This window comes from Stegodyphus dumicola, chromosome 3 (genome assembly GCF_044657685.1).
Source record: "Stegodyphus dumicola isolate Sdum_Otavi_A_Nest chromosome 3, ASM4465768v1".
Classification (NCBI taxonomy): Eukaryota; Metazoa; Arthropoda; class Arachnida; order Araneae; family Eresidae; genus Stegodyphus; species Stegodyphus dumicola.
This window is the reverse complement of record NC_140770.1, coordinates 138,782,464-138,800,454: the sequence shown is the minus strand read 5'-3', so window position 1 is coordinate 138,800,454 and position 17,991 is coordinate 138,782,464. Positions and strand designations below refer to the sequence as shown.

Below are 17,991 nucleotides of genomic sequence, written 5' to 3'. Positions count from 1 at the left end.
ATATATCTCATTCAAAGGTATCATGTTTGAAGATTCATAAAGTCTATTGGAGGGAAGGGAAAAAATTCAAAATATTCAAATATATGACATACATATGCTGAACCTTATATATTTACTGAATTTCAATCAAAACTGATAATTAAAAGATCATTTATATGATTTTAATACTGATATATAAATATCAGTGATATATAATGATATATAAAATATACCAGTGCACATACTGAGGGTACCTTGTCAATAGATGGCAGCACCAGGCTTCTTCTTCGCTACTCTGTGAGGTGACAGAATTTATTTATATTATATATTATAATTGTTTATGATTTAATATGATACAGTTGTTTATGCTTAATTTATAAGTTGTTGGGATTAAATATTTTATGTTTGTGGGATGATGGGGAGTTTAATTACCCTGTGCTAGGAATGAATAGAAGTATTTTAGTTCCTTTTTACACTTTGCTTACTCCAGTAGAATTTTCATACACCTAAATTTAGCTAAAATTTTAATTTCACCCTTTTTCAGAGAAAAACTCGGCAATTTCACAATTATCATCTGGCGTTGAAACGTTACACAACTGTAAGGGTTAAATGTGCCATGTTAGTCCTGAAAGTCACCCGCTGCGTCATGTTTCCAAAACCCTAGAATGCAATGAAAATGAAAAGAGGTGACCGATGGTTGATTTGGTCATATTAGTTAAGTTTTGATAAGATCATACAAACCACAGCAGGGTTTTAATAAGATAACACAAAAGGGAAGCTCACTCACAAACACAGGAAATATGCATGGGCTTTAAGTTTTCACTTGATAGTGGAATGGAAAATCTGCTGATCTGAAAGGATGCTTTTATGCTTTACGGGATCGTCTTTGTTAATTTCAGGTGAGAGACTAGAGAAACAAGAGAAATTCTTCTCCTAGGCAAGGATACAAATAGGCGGTTTTTGAAATACGTCTTCACAGTTGGTGAAAGGGGAGAAAATATTTCTAAGGCCAGTTTTAGACGTAAAATATTTATCTTTGGAAGGAAAATATCCACTGGTTCCAGAAGGCCCATGGGCCTGCCAATGGAAAAAAAAGGGGGGCTTCAGGATGCGTTTGTATTTTGTATCATCAATGGTGGTATCATCAATGTGCCTAAAAATATATCTTTTATTTCTACATTTTAAATTTCTAGAGAAATTTTAGAATTTTTTTGACTTCAGACTTACATAATTACATTCACACATCAAAAGTATGCAAAAGTAGATTTAAAAAAATAAAAATTAACAATTGGCATGGGGAAAAAAAATGCCTTACAGGGGTATTAAATATACATTGTGGACCTCAAAATTCAGAATTTCACTCTAGATTTTTTTTAAATTTTTTTTTTAAAGTCTCAATTTTATGTTCTTGGGATCTATAAATTACAATTCATGCACAATTTAAATACTTTTATATACCACCCATGAAAGGGTTAATGCCACAAAGAGTTCATCTATGGTGATTGGAGTACTAAATTAGGAAAGGGAATTTTGCAATTGTGAATGGATCTAATACTAACTTTAACTAATTTTATCTGCTTTCTACAGAAATCAGATTTGTATTGTCTGTTAGAAAAATGTTGCACAAATGCCTTCACTATTCTTTTACTTGAAGTAACAGACATTCCATTCATTGAGAATGTTTTTTTTAAAATGGTCTAGAATTTTTAATTTTTTCAAGAAAATTATATGTTCTTTTCCCATATTTTCGCAAGTTTATCTTAAATAAAGTTATCAAATGATTTTCTTTTCTCTGAGAGAACAATTTTCTTAAACAAAGCAACTTGTTTTTGCCAAGCCAGAACATTAGATGGATGTTCAGTTACCTTCAGGTTTTCTTCTTAGCCTATTTCATTTAGCTTTCATCATTAGAAAGGGAAAATATAGAAATAAATATAATAATACAGTAAATCCTTCTAAAATGAAAAATTTTTACAAAGGCTGTACAGGTCCAGAGAAATTGTTATAGAACTTTATACATATTCCTCAGCATAAATACCTCTCCATAAAATTCCACAGAAATTTTAGAAAACTTACATAGAAAGTAATTCTATTGAAATTTTACTTTTGAAAATCATCACAAATTTTTCCATTGTAGAACAGAGCCATTGTAGAACAGAGCCTATAGAAATATGCAAAGTTCTCAAATTGTAATCAAAGCAAATTTTTAGTTTCTGATGAACAATATGGGATACAGACAAGCAAATATATGCACTTTTTATTCATAAATGTTGAACCATTTTTGAATGGAAACATTTTAATTTTTAGTTCCTTTTCTCTTCCCCCCCTTTTTTTTTTCAAGCTTCTAAATTTCGGTAACATTTTGCAATTTTTTAAAATAGAATTTGTATATTTTCTGTGTTACAAAATTTTTGTTACAGTCTGTATTTATACAATACAAAAATAAAACCTTGCAAAAGCATAAAATCAATTTAAATTATAAAATTATCTAGCATATAAAACTTATGCTGTTAATTATAAAATTTTAATTCCCAAAATTAGAGCTTTTAATTATTATTAATTATTATTCCTAATAAAAGAACTGGTTTCTTAATTTTAATTAGACTTAAGTATTACTTAATACATATTTATTTTTATTTAAACAGTTTTTTTTAACGAAAACAATACTGAAATTTTTATTAGGGAAAAATATCACATCTCTTCTAAAAGTTTTTATTCGCTCAAAAGTTTGACATCACAGATCATTTCAAAATTTAGATTTAAAAAAAAAAAAAAAACTATTTAAAAATGACTTATTTTTTTTAATTGCACAAAAAATTTTGCTGATCTTATAATGCTTCTAAATACTCAAAACCTTCCACAGGATTTTTTATAAAAAATCAAAGCAAGGAAAATTATTTGTAATTCCTCAAAATTATGGTACGATATTCTATAAATTGGATCTGATATTTTCAATAGAATCCTATTAGTTGATTATATACATGAGACCTAAATATCCATAAAGAATTTTGGTCTTCTTTGGAGGTGGCCAACATAGAGCGAGGATGTTTAATAATATCATTGTTTGTTTACATTTCCAGAAAAATTATATTCATTTTTAGATGCGCAACCTTTGAGAAGTGGTTACTATCAGAAAATTTACCATATTAACTTAAAAAATAAATAAAATTCACCATATTAAGCGTTTACTAAGTAGTAGTTCTAAAACGAGAATCACCTAAAGTTTAAAATGTACAAGTATCAGTTCGTTAACATAAATTACAGTTTCAATTAATTATATTCATAAAAGAAATACAATTTAACCCATATTGTCTGATCTTTGGAATATGGTAACAGGTAGTTTGGCGACATTTTGGAGGCGATAAAGGTTACTACCTAGGACTTTGGGAATAATGTGAGAAGTACTCAGTTCCGATTATGCATTATTTTGTGTGAGGGAAATGAGAGATCATGAGATATGTCATGTGACATTAATGGACGAATCACTGTTCTTTAATCGGAAAAGGGGGTATATTTGTAAAAATATCTGCTGTACTTTATAGCAGTAGTTTCATTCTATGTTCTGTGAAACAGTGTTGTTTAATATTTGGATTCCATGGCCCTATATAAAGTAAATCCGAAATTTTTTTTGCGTTTATGTGTAATTGAAAAGAATTGCTTAATTGCGGATAAGTATGAATGTCCAATATGTGGGAATGAAATGAGATTGTGTGAAAGGAAGGATATTACAGATAGTTTGAATGGCGGTGCAAGAAACCTGGTGAAAATGGACATTTTGTGATCCGCCATGCACTCAAGATTCTGTAGAAGATTAGGTAAGTTAGTATTTTTAATTATTTGAGGATATTGTTTTTATGCATTGTTCTAAATGTAAGGAGTAAATAAAGTAATTAGGATTGTAAGCTAATTTTTATTAATTTAATGTATGTGCTTATTTATATTTTAAGTAGTGTTTTTGAATTTAATTATATTTTAATTAAATGATAGTTATTTTGTGAATTATATGTTTGTAGGAATTTGGTATACATTTGAGTGGAAGTAAATGTGCATGGAAATAATTTAAATATTTGACACTAAGTATTTGTAATGTTTGCGGTATGAATTCTTTGGTAACGTTTATAATATAATAGATAATTTAGAGGTAAAAGTTTTTGGATATTTTATTTATTTTATACGTGGAAATGTTCATCTTTGGAAAGGGTATATACTTTTTCGCAATCAGGTAATTTCATATATGTTCTTTTTACCGGATTTAAAGATTCAGAAAATTGTCATGCATTTTTGTGAAATTTTTCTAATTTATGAGAAAAAAGCAGTGTACATATATATAGTGAAGAGTGTGTGCAATGCCATTTTTGTGCAATTCTGAGATTTTTTTTATATGAAAATTAGTCGATGTGTACATGGTTTAGTGATATTTTAATTAAGTGATAGTTATTTTGTGAATTTTATGTTTGTAGGAATTTGGTATAGGTTTCAGTTGAAGTAAACGTGCATGGAAATAATTTAAATATTTGACACTAAGTATTTGTAATGTTTGCGGTATGAATTCGTTGGTGACGTTTATAATATAATACATAATTTAGAGGTAAAAGTTTTCGGATATTTTATTTATTTTATACGTGGAAATGTTCATATTTGGAAAGGGTATATACTTTTCGCGATCAGGTAATTTCATATATGTTCTTTTTACCGGATTTAAAGATTCACAAAATTTTCATGCATTTTTGTGAAATTGATCATGCTTTTTATAGATTAGAGTCCTCTAATTTAGAGCTGATCAAAAAGATAAATTTACACAAATAATAATAATAAACTATATCTTTTGGCAGGAATATTACATTATACTGATTATTTATTTTCTTTATAATATTATAGAAATCAAGTGTAAATTCACTGCATTCTTCTATTAAAAAGTAATCAAAAAGTATTGGAAAACTTTCGAAATTAAACACCACGAGCAATTATTACTTATCTCAGATACATATTATTTGCATGCAGTGGAAACAAATAATGGCTCAAATTTTACCTTTTCATGATTTTCAACTAAATAATCATAAGTGCTTAATTTAAGCACAAACAGTCCTCGAATTAACTCCCAGGTTGTCTTGCTCTTAAAAGCATCTTTCGTGTTTTCAAATGTCAGATCTAGAGAATCTCTTTGCGGACTAGATGATGCCTTGTTTCTACTATTAAGAGCAAAGCTTCGAGATACATCAATGGTAAATTTTAACCGTGAATATAACTCTTTTACTTTTGAAATCTTGCACGAATTGTTATGAATAATTAGTGTTCGCCAGGCAATCAATGTAACGGCCATTCCATAAAAATTTCGCTCAATATTAGTGCTTGATAAAAACAGTATCATATATCTCTTACTTTTCTTTCAAACATACTTATTTTTTAACCCCGATTAAATTGTACAACTGCACTACTAGTGAGTACTATTCTATAGTAGTGAGTATCTTCTAATTAATTTGTCAAATCAGTTACAACGGAATAGTATTCCAAAGTTTTCCATTTTTGTGTACCAACAGAGAATTGACAGTTGTATCATATGATTGCTAAGACTTTCTGCCTGCTGTGAATTAAACAATCCACCGCGCCATCTATAGGTAAATTGAATCGCATATAATAATTAATCTCATTCGTCTTTTATAAGCTGTGTAATTAAAGTTCTTTAGAGCAACAATATCCTGTCCGCAATCGACGTTTCGTTCGAAAAATAATATAACCAAATGTATAGATAACGATTTCATTTGTTTGCGATTTGGAGAATATTTAACATAATACAACATGAATTATTTGTTTGTTTCTCACGAAGTCTGAGTTTGTTCTGTCATACTTTCTGCAATCTGAACTTACGGTAGAGAATATGTAAGATTATAAACACTTTACTCAGTCTGTTCTAAATTTAAAATGTGCTGATATATTTTAACCTAGTTCTTCCTCTCTATTATGTTTCTTTATCGCTGTTTTGAATACAGTGAAATTTAATGTGCAATTTTATTATTAGTAATTCTTTTTCCTGCGATAGTCGAGCTGTCATGTTTGAGGGAAATTACAAGTTAAAGTTTTCATAAGAATTTTTATTTTATTATTATTATTTTTGCCAAGTGTTGCACATGTAATATAATTTATGTTAAAATCGTAAATGTATTCCATTATTTTGATAGACATGTAGCAGATTTTTCTAGTAATGGGGGACATAAGTGGACGCTTTTTTTTTTTTTTTTTTTTATTATGTTTTTTAATCCTAAAATACTGTGTGGATTTGTGATGTTTAGTATGCTTGTGTGAGATTTTAATATTTCACTGTCTAACATTTGGCATATTTAAGTAAATCTGCGCCGAATCAAAAATAAAAAGGAAAGGTGAAGACAATTGATTTGTTGTTATTTTTCGGGTGTTGGACCCTGCTTATTTTGCATCTAATTTGTAATGCATTAAAGTTTTCTTAATTCTGAATACTGATGAATTATTAACTTATTTGGAAGTATTTAATCAATTTGTGTTAAGTTTGTTTTGCAAATCGTTCTATGTGTTTTTATAAAAAATATGAACTTAGCGTTAGTCCATTTATTTTTAGTTTTTGACATTAAAAAGTATTTCTTTATCTTAAATTTATTTCTTATCATTTAAAAGTATTTCTTTGGCTAAAATGTATTTTTTCCTTGCAAAAAGTATTTATCTAAATTACATGACATGTCATGCATATATAATTTGGTATAGCATAAGTTTTATTGTAGATATGAAAAACATGATACTCTTCTGTTATCAGGACTGTATTCAGAAATGTATGTATGTGTTCATGTGTGCATGTATATGTTCGTATATGTGTATATACATATATGTGTGCACATACATATATATACCCATGTGCACACATATTTCTGAATCTCTTCCCAAGAACAGAAGAATACCAAAAATATTCTTCATTACATTTGTTTCAGGGTCAGTAGATTATTTTCAGTTTCTGCTTCAGTTATAGGTTAAAGAATTTTTTTTTTTTTTAATTAAAATCTGAAGAAAACTATTTCTTGGAAAGGTAAATTAATTAGTACTATATTTTCTTGTATACTTTAACCTCTAGTTTTTTTATCTCCAGATATTAATTTCTTTTTTTTAAATATACATGTTATTTTCTCCTTCCTGAATGTGTTCAGAGATCAGACTTCCCTAAATTTTAAAATGGATTCCTCCACATAGTTACTGTTTCCATTTTATGAAGTTGAGCCTTCGCAAAGGTCACGCCAAAACTTTCTCTTCTAACTACTGAGCTTTATGCCAGCTGAATACAAAAATGACCCACCACATCAAAGTAAACACGAACAGGCATTCAGACTATGATTCTCTCAGTCAGCTGCACATTCACCTTCTCTGATTATTTATGGATGACTTGAGACTTATGTAATAGCAGAGACAACATTAAGAATGGGTGAGATTCATGTTACTGGGAAGATGTTAGATATTGTAATGTTAATATTACTATGTATTCTTATTGGGCTCTTAAGTTTCTTTTAAAGAAATAATATTATGATAGTTACCTGTAATTTATCCATGACTATTTTTGATTTATTAGGTTTTAATTGTAGCTGCATGCTTTGTAAATTAAATTATTTGCATAATTTTGCTCTAAACTTTCAGGTGATAAAATTAGTAAAAAAAAAGGAGAATATGCATGTTAAAATGTGGTATTTTTAATATTTGGATGCTCATTCCTTCAGCCAGCTACAGATGTGTCTAAAATATTTAAAGTGTAACATTTCAAACTTTTGACTACTTGTTATTATGAAAGAAAAAATAATCTATATGCTATGCATTTTTAAGAAAATATTTTCTTCACTTTTTTGGTATTTTGAAAACTTTTGTCATTTTGAAAATGATGAATTATTAAATTTCTGACAAAACTTGTGGTTACTTTGAAGTGTCTTCAGATATGTAACTGTTAGTATATTGTGCTTAACAAGTAATAATTTCCAGATGCAGATGATAATCCTTTTGATGTATTTTTATTTAAAACAAAAAATTATACAAGGGTCATTTAAATGAAAGTGGCACTACAGTCAGTTTGAGAAATGGTTTAATGACATTAATTTAAATAAGTATACAAAAGAAAGGAGTAATACTGATGTAACAGACAGACTAGACAAAATCACTTTGTAGTTTGAAACAGGCGTCCCAACTGTCAATGAGATGATAGATATTGTGGGTGAAGAAGCTTCACGGTTGATTGTGGAACCAATATTCAACGGCAGCTTGGACTTCATTATCATTGACAAATCACTTTCCTTCAAAGATTTCTAGAGTGGATCGAAGATGTGGTAGTCACACGGTGAGAGGTTTGGGCTGTAAGGTGAATGTTTGACATTCCACAGCCACATGAGGATGAGCATTATCGTGCAAGAGGATAACCCTGCGTGACAGCATGCCACATCGGCAGTTCTTGATATTGTCTCTGTTTTCGTAATGTGGCATGGTACATGGCAGCAGTGACAGTCTTGCCCGTAAGTAGCCATTTCAACAATAGTGGGCCATTGACATCAAAGAAGCATGTTAATATGACTTTATCAGCTCTAGTAAACGTGTGAGCCTTCTTCGAGTGTGGGATAAAGAGTGTCACAATTTCATGAAAGTGTCACCATGTTTCATCAGCAGCAATAATCCTTGAAAGGAAGTGGTTCCCCATTTCATCGTAGAGCATAAGGTATTGCATGTAAGTAGACATGTGATGAATCTTCTGTTCCTCTATCAAATGTTTTGGCAGCCATTGCGCACAAACCTTGCGGTATCATAATCTTTCACGCAGTATTGTGTGCACTTTTCCTATGATTATTGACATTTTCTCCGCTATTTCCAAAGGGGTGATTCGCCGATTCATTTCCACGAAACGGTGCACATCTGCAACTGATCACATACACTTGACCAGGTTGTGGCCTGGCGCCAGTACTGCTTCTTCCACTATAAAAAAACACTACACCATTGGAATACCGATCTGTATTTCAAACACTCCATGCTATATTCCAGTCATGCAATTTTGGTGTTTCATATGCACCAAAATTGCACAACCTCTCATTGAGACTGTTTGGAGACATCCATGATGCGAACTAACATGCTCTGATGCTATCACACACGCATCTCGCGGGATCTGACAATATCACATGCACTCCCAGCATTCTGTGCCCTCTATACTGGCATGCACAGTCATCTTTCTCTTCAAATGGGGTGTGGATAGTTAGAAAGAACTGGTAATACATATGTTACTCTTCTGTTATCAGATTTGGATTTAGAAATTTATGTATAGATGCATGTGTGTCTGTGAATATATGTCCTACATATATATAGTATGTGCATACATGAACACGTATATCCGAAAGTGCATGCAGACATATACAGTACAAAGTCCGTAATCTGGTCTCATTGGGACTTCGGCGATTCCGGGTTAGGGGTTTTTCCGGATTATAGATCATAAATTTAAATCTGGTAAGATGGCATGCAGAAATTATACAATTAAAAATATGAAATCGCAATTTATGAAATAAAGAACAGTTATGATCTAAAGGGTATTAAAATTTACAAAAAAAAAAAAAAAAAAAAAAAAAAAAAAGCTTAATATTTATTTGTTTACTTTATTAAACATTTCTTTCAATGTAAGTTGTTTAAGATGCTTCCACAAAAAGTTCCTTTTTCTTGTGTCATATATAGTGGACTTTCCAATGCCACACTTCTCGCATAATTTTGAGTTGGATAGGCCTTTATCCATTTTTTGCAGCAATTCCACTTTTTGTTTAATGGACATCGAAACATGCTTTCACTTTGTAGATCCTTTGGAAACTCTTTTTGACATAATCCAAAGTTCAAGCTTAATTTTTATAAAATTGTTCTAACAGTCTGCAAAAAAAAAAAAAAAAAAAAAAAAATAATAATAAGCCAGATCCAGTTAGAAGATTAAGGAACAGTGCAATCTGCAACATTAACTGAAATGCCTTAGATAATTTTAGCCTACCTTATACTGTCCATTATACATTAAACGTGCATGAAATTTGTAGCTTTGGGGTCTGGATTATGGACGTCTGGATTACAGACTTTGTACTGTACACATTTCTGAATCTGGTCTCAACGACAGAAAAAAAGAATACATAGTACCAAACTTACTAATCGTAGCTGAGTAGTTGTTTTTAGTCATTAAAACAGCAGAAGGTCTAGAGCTTTCATGTTAAAAGATAAACCTTGGCGACTGACAAGTGATAGCCCCTTAAGTGTCAGTTTTTCCATCAGTTTATTCAATTGTTGGCATCAATGGCTTGATTATGTGGCAGTCCTTTTTTTATGCGGAAGGAGCCAGCTGTGCTACATGACACACAATCCATGAGCATTTGACATTGCTGTAGAGTATCAAATGTCGTAATTCATTCAAAAATTGGTTCATTTCTGGAGCAAGAAAGCAAAGAAAGACATGACTGGCTTTCATCTGACGTTACTTTTCAGAGGACTCATATAGAACACACTGATTCAACCACGTGATGAACTCAAGCACATGTGTTTATCTTTAAATTGCTGTTCTGAGTATGAATAACAATTTTTCTACCCTTCAGAGGCTCACTTTTTGTGAGTATGAGGGTAGTATTCCCACGGTACCCTAGCCCTTCAGGGGAGAGAAACTGGAACAGCCCTTGTCACTAGTTTTCAATTTGCAAGAATTTGCCCATGTGTTTGCAGTACCTGGAGACCCGGGTCACTGGAAAGGAGCATCCTGGTAATTGATGAGGGAGATACTGTCCCCAGCACACTACTTTGGCCTCTGCTTCAGCTAAATGGGAGGCAGCTTGTCGTCCTCACGGGTGTCAGTCAGCTGGTCACTAGTCTTTGTGCTAGCAGCTTAGGGATAAGCTCTTGGGAGTACCTGCTTTTGGGAAAGCCAACTATGGGGCTTCAGTTTGCGTATAGGTCTGGATAGCCCTAACACAGGAATCTGCGGTGGTCGCACCCGAATCTTATTTCTCTAAATCATGGATGCTATACATATATCAAAAAAACTTGATTTTAATGAAATTTTTCAAAGTACCAACCCTGTGGATAAATCTGTTAAGAAATATTTACCAATGCAAATGCCAATAAATCTAATGATTAACTGTGCTTCCTTGTTGTCTCTAGTCCCTCTGACGAATTACAAAAGATGTTTCCTTTCCTAGTAAATAAATATATCCATTCATACACTGGTGAGCCAATAAACATAAAGGGTCTCCGTTCTGGTGACCTGCTTATTCTGGTGTTCTGGTGACCGTTTCGGGCATCCAGTGTGCTTCCCTATTATGTCAAATCAAACTTAGGCAAATATTTATAACTGTGTCAGTGCACAAAACACTCAACTTTTGTAGAGGCTTTATCTCAGAGATCAACCTTGTGTTTGTTTTTTCATAAGAAGAGTTTGTTTCCGAGTTAGCTGACCAAAAGGTTTGTGCTGCTAGGCAGATCAAGATGCGCAAGGAAGGTCAGTTGATCAGTAGGAAACACGTGATCCTGACTTTCAACTCATCCAATCTGGTAAAGATTATCAAGGCTGGATATCTAAATTGCTCCATAAGACCTTATATTCCAAACCCAATGTGATGCTTCCAATGCCAGCATTTTAGCCATTCTAAGATGTCCTGTCTTGGCAAACAGACTTGCACCCGGTGCTGAGTGGTTGGTCACAATAGCAATAATTGCAGTGTTGAGTATAAATTGCAAGGGAAGATCATCCAGCATATTCTCATTCTTGTTCAAAATGGAAATTGGGAAGGGAAGTTCAGGCAAAGTGACTAAAAAAATTTCATATGCTGAGGCTAGGAGAATAGTAGAAAGTATGCAAATACATCTTTTGCCAGTCTTGTAAAATCCACTAAATATATTGCCACCCAGACACCAATCAGTGCATCTAGTATTCCTTCATCCAAAACCCAAGACAATACAGTTAAAAACAAGAAAGAACCAACTCACTCAGTGCACAAAAAGAGAAAAAAGTTTAAACTAAGCAGAAAAATATCTTGCAAAAAAAACTTCTAGAAAAGTACATAATCAGATTAATAGTTCTGTAGAGGATATATCAGAATCCCTTGGCTCAGATAACATGGAAATTGAAGAGGGATTAGAAATTCCAAAAAACTTCATCCCACACAAAACGAAAAAACAGCACAGGAAAGAAACATCAGGCATAATGGCCGCCATCATATCGTGGATTTCACCACATTCTTGCTAACATCAAGGAGATGATCAATGTTTATCAGCCTGGCTGCTTCACATTACAGGAAACATTGCTGAAACAAGACCAGCATGCAAAGCTTTGGAGGTATGTTTTGGCCAGGAAAGACAATCTGATAAGTGAGCGAGTTAGAGGAGGGGTGGGTCTCCTCCCCTCCATCCATTACCTCTCAATTATATTCCATTTGACAAGCTGTTGCTGTACAAACACACTTTCTTGTTTTGGTTACCACAGTTTCCATTTATTTGCCACCAAATAATCCCATTGTTTAGCAGAATTTGGACGACCTAATTGAGCAGCTGCCAGAACCGTTTATCTGAATAGAAGACTTAAATGGGCGGAGGCTTTTCTGGGGAAGTAAAGACATAAATTCCTGAGAAGACGAATTGAGCAGACGATTTGAAATGCTCTCCTCAATAATGGACAAGATGCCTACTTCCACAAACCAACACAGACATTTCATGCTATTGATCTTGCCATCTGTTTTACCTTTTTCTGCATTTATTGTTAGAAGTTATCCTTACAACAGCTATCATTTTGCTATTGTTATATCTCTTTAACTAGAAGGACTAAATCCCATATCAGGAAACCCTGATTTATACATGAGGGCAGACTGGGAACTCATCTCTTGCAGAGCTAAATGGTAAAAGATGTCGACAAAACAGTGAAAGCCATTATTGATACTATAGTTCAGGCAGCTAGATGCTTAATTCCTATGACATCAATAACACTACCAAAGTATTCAAAACCATGGTGGAACAGATAATGCCAGGTGACATTGAGACAGCATAGAAAAACGAGGGGAATCTTTCGTCAATACCCCCGTTTTGTCTAACATAATAGCCTTCAAAAAAGCAGATGCTAGAAAAGTAAGATTTCGGAGCCAGAGGGAGTCGTGGATCTCATATGCGCCATCAATAACATTCTCTACATCAAGTAAAAGAGTCTGGGAAAGCATGCGGACTTCATAAAAACCACTCACTTTCGTTTTGGGGAAAAAATGGCTGAGTGATGAGCTCCCGAGAAGAAATTGCGTATGCTATTGGTGACAACTATGGCGCCGTTTCTAATGGCAACAATTATCCACTTGCATTTCTTTCTGCAAAGCATCTCTTGGGAAAAATTCCCTTTGTATTTCAGCTCTTACAACTTGGATCGTTATGACAACTTTACTGTATTTGAACTGAAGAAAGCGATGTTGGAGTCGCATAGAACTAGTCCGGGTCCAGATGGTATCAGTTATGAAAGCGTCTCTACTGTAAGTTATTGGCTGCCCTTCTCATTCTTTGGAATCGAGTGTAGAGAGAGCATACCTTTCTCGGTGCATGGAAGAAAGCTGTAGTCATTTCCATAGCTAAGCCGGGCAAAGACCCAAAGAATCCATCTAACTATCAGCATATCTCACGTACTAATTACTTTGCAAGCTGCTGTAAAAAATGGTAAACCGCTGCTTAGTATATTACTTGGAGAAAAATAATGTTATTTTCCCTTACCAAAGTAGTTTCCGTAAAGGCAGAACAATGATCAATAATATGATTCTTCTAGAAACCTCCATCCGTAAAGCCTTTCTCAAGAGAAACCACCTAGTGTCTAATTTCTTTCACAGCAAAAAGGTTTATGGTAAGCAGGATTGCCACGCTACCTGGAAAACCGGAAAAAGGTCAGGGAATTTCCTACGGCGATATCCCCCATCCCCTAAAAAAAGTAAGTTTTGCTCTGACGTTGGAAGTGATCACTCTCTTGGCGAATTATGTATCGCGTGAACGTCATTTGGGCAGCGGGCAGCTGGCATTGAGTCAATTTTCACAGCTCCAATTAGATTGTCTTTTAGAAAGGCAAAGCAAGTTTCCAGCAACTTTGGTTTCCAGTAGTGTCGAGAATCGAGAGACTCGCATATGCAGTACATGTTTAACTGAAGAAAATACGTATTTTCGTATAAAGCAAAATCGGTTTAATCCTAGTATGCAGTACTATCGAGGTTCATGTATTCTATTCTAACCTCCATCTGCAGTACACATGAGATTTGGCGACATTATGATGAGCAGTAAACATTTTGGTGTTGGTGACAATTTTCAAGATCGTTCCAAAGGCATCAAAGTATATACTACAGTCAAAAGTCTTTAATCCGGACTTGTCGGGACTTCGACGATTCCGGATTATAGATCATCAGTTTAAATCTGGTAAGATGGCCAAAATATCTAATGTCTGTACAGTTGCGCCTAAACTAAAAGGGTGGTGGATGATGATTCTCCACAACTGGGATCTAGTGATTGGGTCCCCTAAAATCCTCAGTCGCCCTTTTAACCCTTTCAGGATGGGTGTCCCATATACGCGTTCCCTAAGAACGTCTCTTACAGCCTGGCATCCCATCCACGCATTGCTAGAGATTGTATTCAGAGGACGGGTGATGTGTATATGCATTTAAAGCTGGAACGTTTTTCTGAAGGCCACTAGATGGCATCCTATGTCCATTACTTTTGAAATGAACACACTTTTAGGTTCCTGACCTTGAGTTAGATATATTCTGCTTGACTTTGGTATTTTACTCATCAGCTCTTGCGAGGGTGGAGGGGTGGGAAAGCGTAAACAGAGGTGAGCTCTTTAAATCGCTGCGTGCTAATGAAAACATTCGCATGTCTGATTTATATCCAATTCCTTTTTTTATTTTATTTTTTCCTTTACTATGTACCGTCTTTTAGGGTTAGCATGTGGAGTATTGTTACGTTTTGCATTGCCTTCAGATATATTTCCGTTTCTTCTCTTTTTATTTCGGAAAACCTCACCTCCAGTCTATTATGGCGGGAAGGCGCCATTTTTTAGAGGAAGAATACCCTCGTATGGTCAATGAACCATTTATTAATGCACATGAGGGTGATGATTCATTTTCTAAAGAGTTAGAAAGTCAATCTTTTTCTAAGAGTTAGAAGTGATACTTCTCCGTGCTTTGAGATTTACCACACTCAGTCTTCATTTTAAATTTTGTTACTTCTTACTGTAGATAGCCTTTATTATATTTTTTATTAATTTTAAACTTTATTGATGGATTTTTATAAATTAAAACTTTGGCATAATTTGAGTAGCGCTTCCGAAAATTATTTTACAAGATAAGCAATTTTTTAAGTATATTTTCATGTAAAATAAAGAAAAAAACGTTATTAAGTCCTAATTTTAACATATATAAGAGCTCAAGTAATAATCTAAAATGATACCAAAAATTACTATGCTAGAAGCTAAACTTTTTTTTTTTTCTGATTTTTTTTTATAAAATTAGGCTTAGCGATGCAAAACCTCCATCCTGTATGGTGACTGCCTTCGGTTCCCTTCCGTCGTGCACGAGCATCTTAAACAAAGGTGCACCATCACGAAAAGGTTAAAGAGGCAGTATATAAGGTATTTCTCCCATCTTCTGGGCATGCCTTCGTGGTGTGGTGGTGTGCATGCTGGGCATGTATTCCAGAGGTCGTGGTTCGATTCTCGGCGAGGACTTTGTTCATTTTTCATCTTTCCTGCTTCCAAAATACCTAATGTCTCTACAACCTGTTTAGTGCACCGAACACATTAGGTATTTTTTCTGATACACAGAATCCAGTTCTTGTTGAAGTCCTAAGGCTAAACTTAAATTCAAAGAATCGTGGTTATCGTATACTGTACACGTGGGTTCCTGGACATGTGGGCATAAAAGTAAACAAATAGGCAATCATCGCAGCAAAGTAATAAATTTAGAAACGTAAAACCCCAAGTGGAATTTTAGGAGGCTAGTAGAAATCAGAGGAAAAGAGTGGCATTCTCGTGCTGCTTATAGTTAGTTATCTTTTGAAAGGCGAGAGTGAGCCCCTTTGCTCAAAATGTAATGTCCATCTTATGGTGCGTCACATTTTAGAAGAATGTTTGTATTTTAAGAGTCTTCATTTAAAATATTTAAATACCTCTTGATAATTTAATTGGAAACAAGGTCAATTTTAATTCAATTCAGTATTTGAGAGAAACTGGCTTTTATCATTTAATTTGATCGGTCTTTAATTGCTTAATTAGTGTTAATATATGTTTAATGTATATATGTTGTATGTATACTGAGATTTTACCTGGTTTTCAATTTAATTTCATCATGTTGATTTGTTGTTACCCTTTTTTAAAGTAATATAACCTTTATTTGGTGCACTGTAACCTTTTAGTCCATTTAATTTTTCTAATTCTTTAACAGTTGCATGAGAAACATTGCATATAGCTTGGTCCAGAATCTGCACAGAAACTACCAGTGAACATCCAGAACTCGGTTGATTTTTACAGCATCTGTCTCCGTGCCTCAATTTTTAAAATTAGCAACAACATATGCTATTGTCAGATGTATTTTTCCTATATGCTTGATGAATGTTTTGTTATACTAGGGTGGCAGTACCGCCTCAATCAAACACGTACGTCAAATAATGTCTTATATATTTCGTATGCTTTGAAACTGTTTGAAATTTTTTATCTAATGGTTTAATCTTACAGATATATTGCTTTTATGTGCTCTCTACCTGTATATTTTCTTGGTTGATAATTCAAATCATCATGGCAGCAAGTACAATGTCAAATCCACATGTAATTGGAATTCCAAAAGATGAGATAAACTTCTTGTATCATATATAGAATGTGGTTATAATTAAAATTACCTTATTTAAAATTATATGGAACCCATTCTGGTAGGCTTATTGTGATGAAACTTAGTATATGCATTATATGAGGAAAAGAAAACTGCAGTATCAAATAATAGTTCAAATTTTAACCACCAGATGAGAAGAGGGTGCATGATGAACAAAAACACAAATTGGAAACAAAAATCTTTTTGTTCAGTGTGCATTCTATTTGCTTCAATCACACATTCAAAGCATGTTATAGAATGTTCAATGGTAGCATTAAGGGCTTCTCGATCAGTTATGGCAACATGACATGTTATGTTTGCTATCAATGTGAGGTGATATATTATCTTACATAAACATGGTAGTCTCTGAAAATTCTCATTCCTCTAAAGCAGGGATGACATGCTGCTGAAGAATTTTGCAATAATGGGCACCCATTATTGCAAATTGGAACCTATTTGAGGGCCTTGAAGATTTTCTCAAAGAAAAGGGAACCGAGAATGAAATCAGCAGGAAAACTTCACCGTACCGTAATGTACAGGATTATAACTTGCAACAATTTATTAACTTCTTCATCTAGGGTAAAACGTGACTTGATTGACCTTAAAATGTTCTATGGAATGCTTTGACAATGGCTATTCTGGCCAAAAGAAGGCTAGCAAAATCAGTGCATTTGTTTGTGTCTACAGGATGCAGCTCTTACAGAACTTGGATTTTGTATAGATACTACTTTGAAATGAATTGCAGAAACTTTTGTACTGTCGAGCAAGGAAGAGACAAATCATGAGACAATTCTCAAACACTTATTGAAGAATATTAGGAACCATATGCTCTTTGGATCATGGCAAGAGCAGCTTCTTCCATAATTTCATTTGCAATCCATTTCCATCCTCTTCCTCACAGTACACACATTCTCTTCAAATCTAGTTGTCCTCTTTGTCAAACCCTGCCTCAAGCTTTTTTAGGAAACCTTTCAAGTATCAATATTTCATTGTGCACTTAAGAAATTACTATCATTTTGATAAAAAAAAAAAAAAAACTTGATCAGTTAAGTTTGATCTTTCTTCTCTGAAGGCATGTTGAAGAATGACTTTATAGCATTGACTCCTGGCTTTTTAAAACACTACAGGTTTGCATAATATCCTTTCTATA

General features: G+C 33.4%; 2 protein-coding genes across 5 annotated transcripts in view; one reads left to right on the top strand and one right to left on the bottom strand.

Moving 5' to 3' along the window:
* The window catches only part of LOC118183369 (proline dehydrogenase 1, mitochondrial-like), a 67,382-nt gene extending 61,822 nt beyond the window's left edge, over positions 1-5,560 (bottom strand). The window contains exon 1 of one of the 2 annotated variants that reach the window (XM_035352881.2): positions 5,009-5,560. In XM_035352881.2, coding sequence (XP_035208772.1) covers positions 5,009-5,347 — 339 coding nt within the window. In that variant the 5' untranslated portion in view covers positions 5,348-5,560. The remainder of the gene's footprint in view (positions 1-5,008) is intronic. The other variant, XM_035352882.2, reaches the window with a different exon arrangement.
* Positions 5,561-5,647: 87 nt separating this feature from the next.
* Positions 5,648-17,991, top strand: part of LOC118193930 (WD repeat-containing protein 44) — a 156,593-nt gene continuing 144,249 nt past the window's right edge. For 2 of the 3 annotated variants that reach the window (XM_085813354.1, XM_085813352.1), the window contains exons 1-2: positions 5,648-5,856; positions 16,422-16,632. The gene's annotated coding sequence lies outside the window, so the exon portion shown is untranslated. The remainder of the gene's footprint in view (positions 5,857-16,421; positions 16,633-17,991) is intronic. The other variant, XM_085813353.1, reaches the window with a different exon arrangement.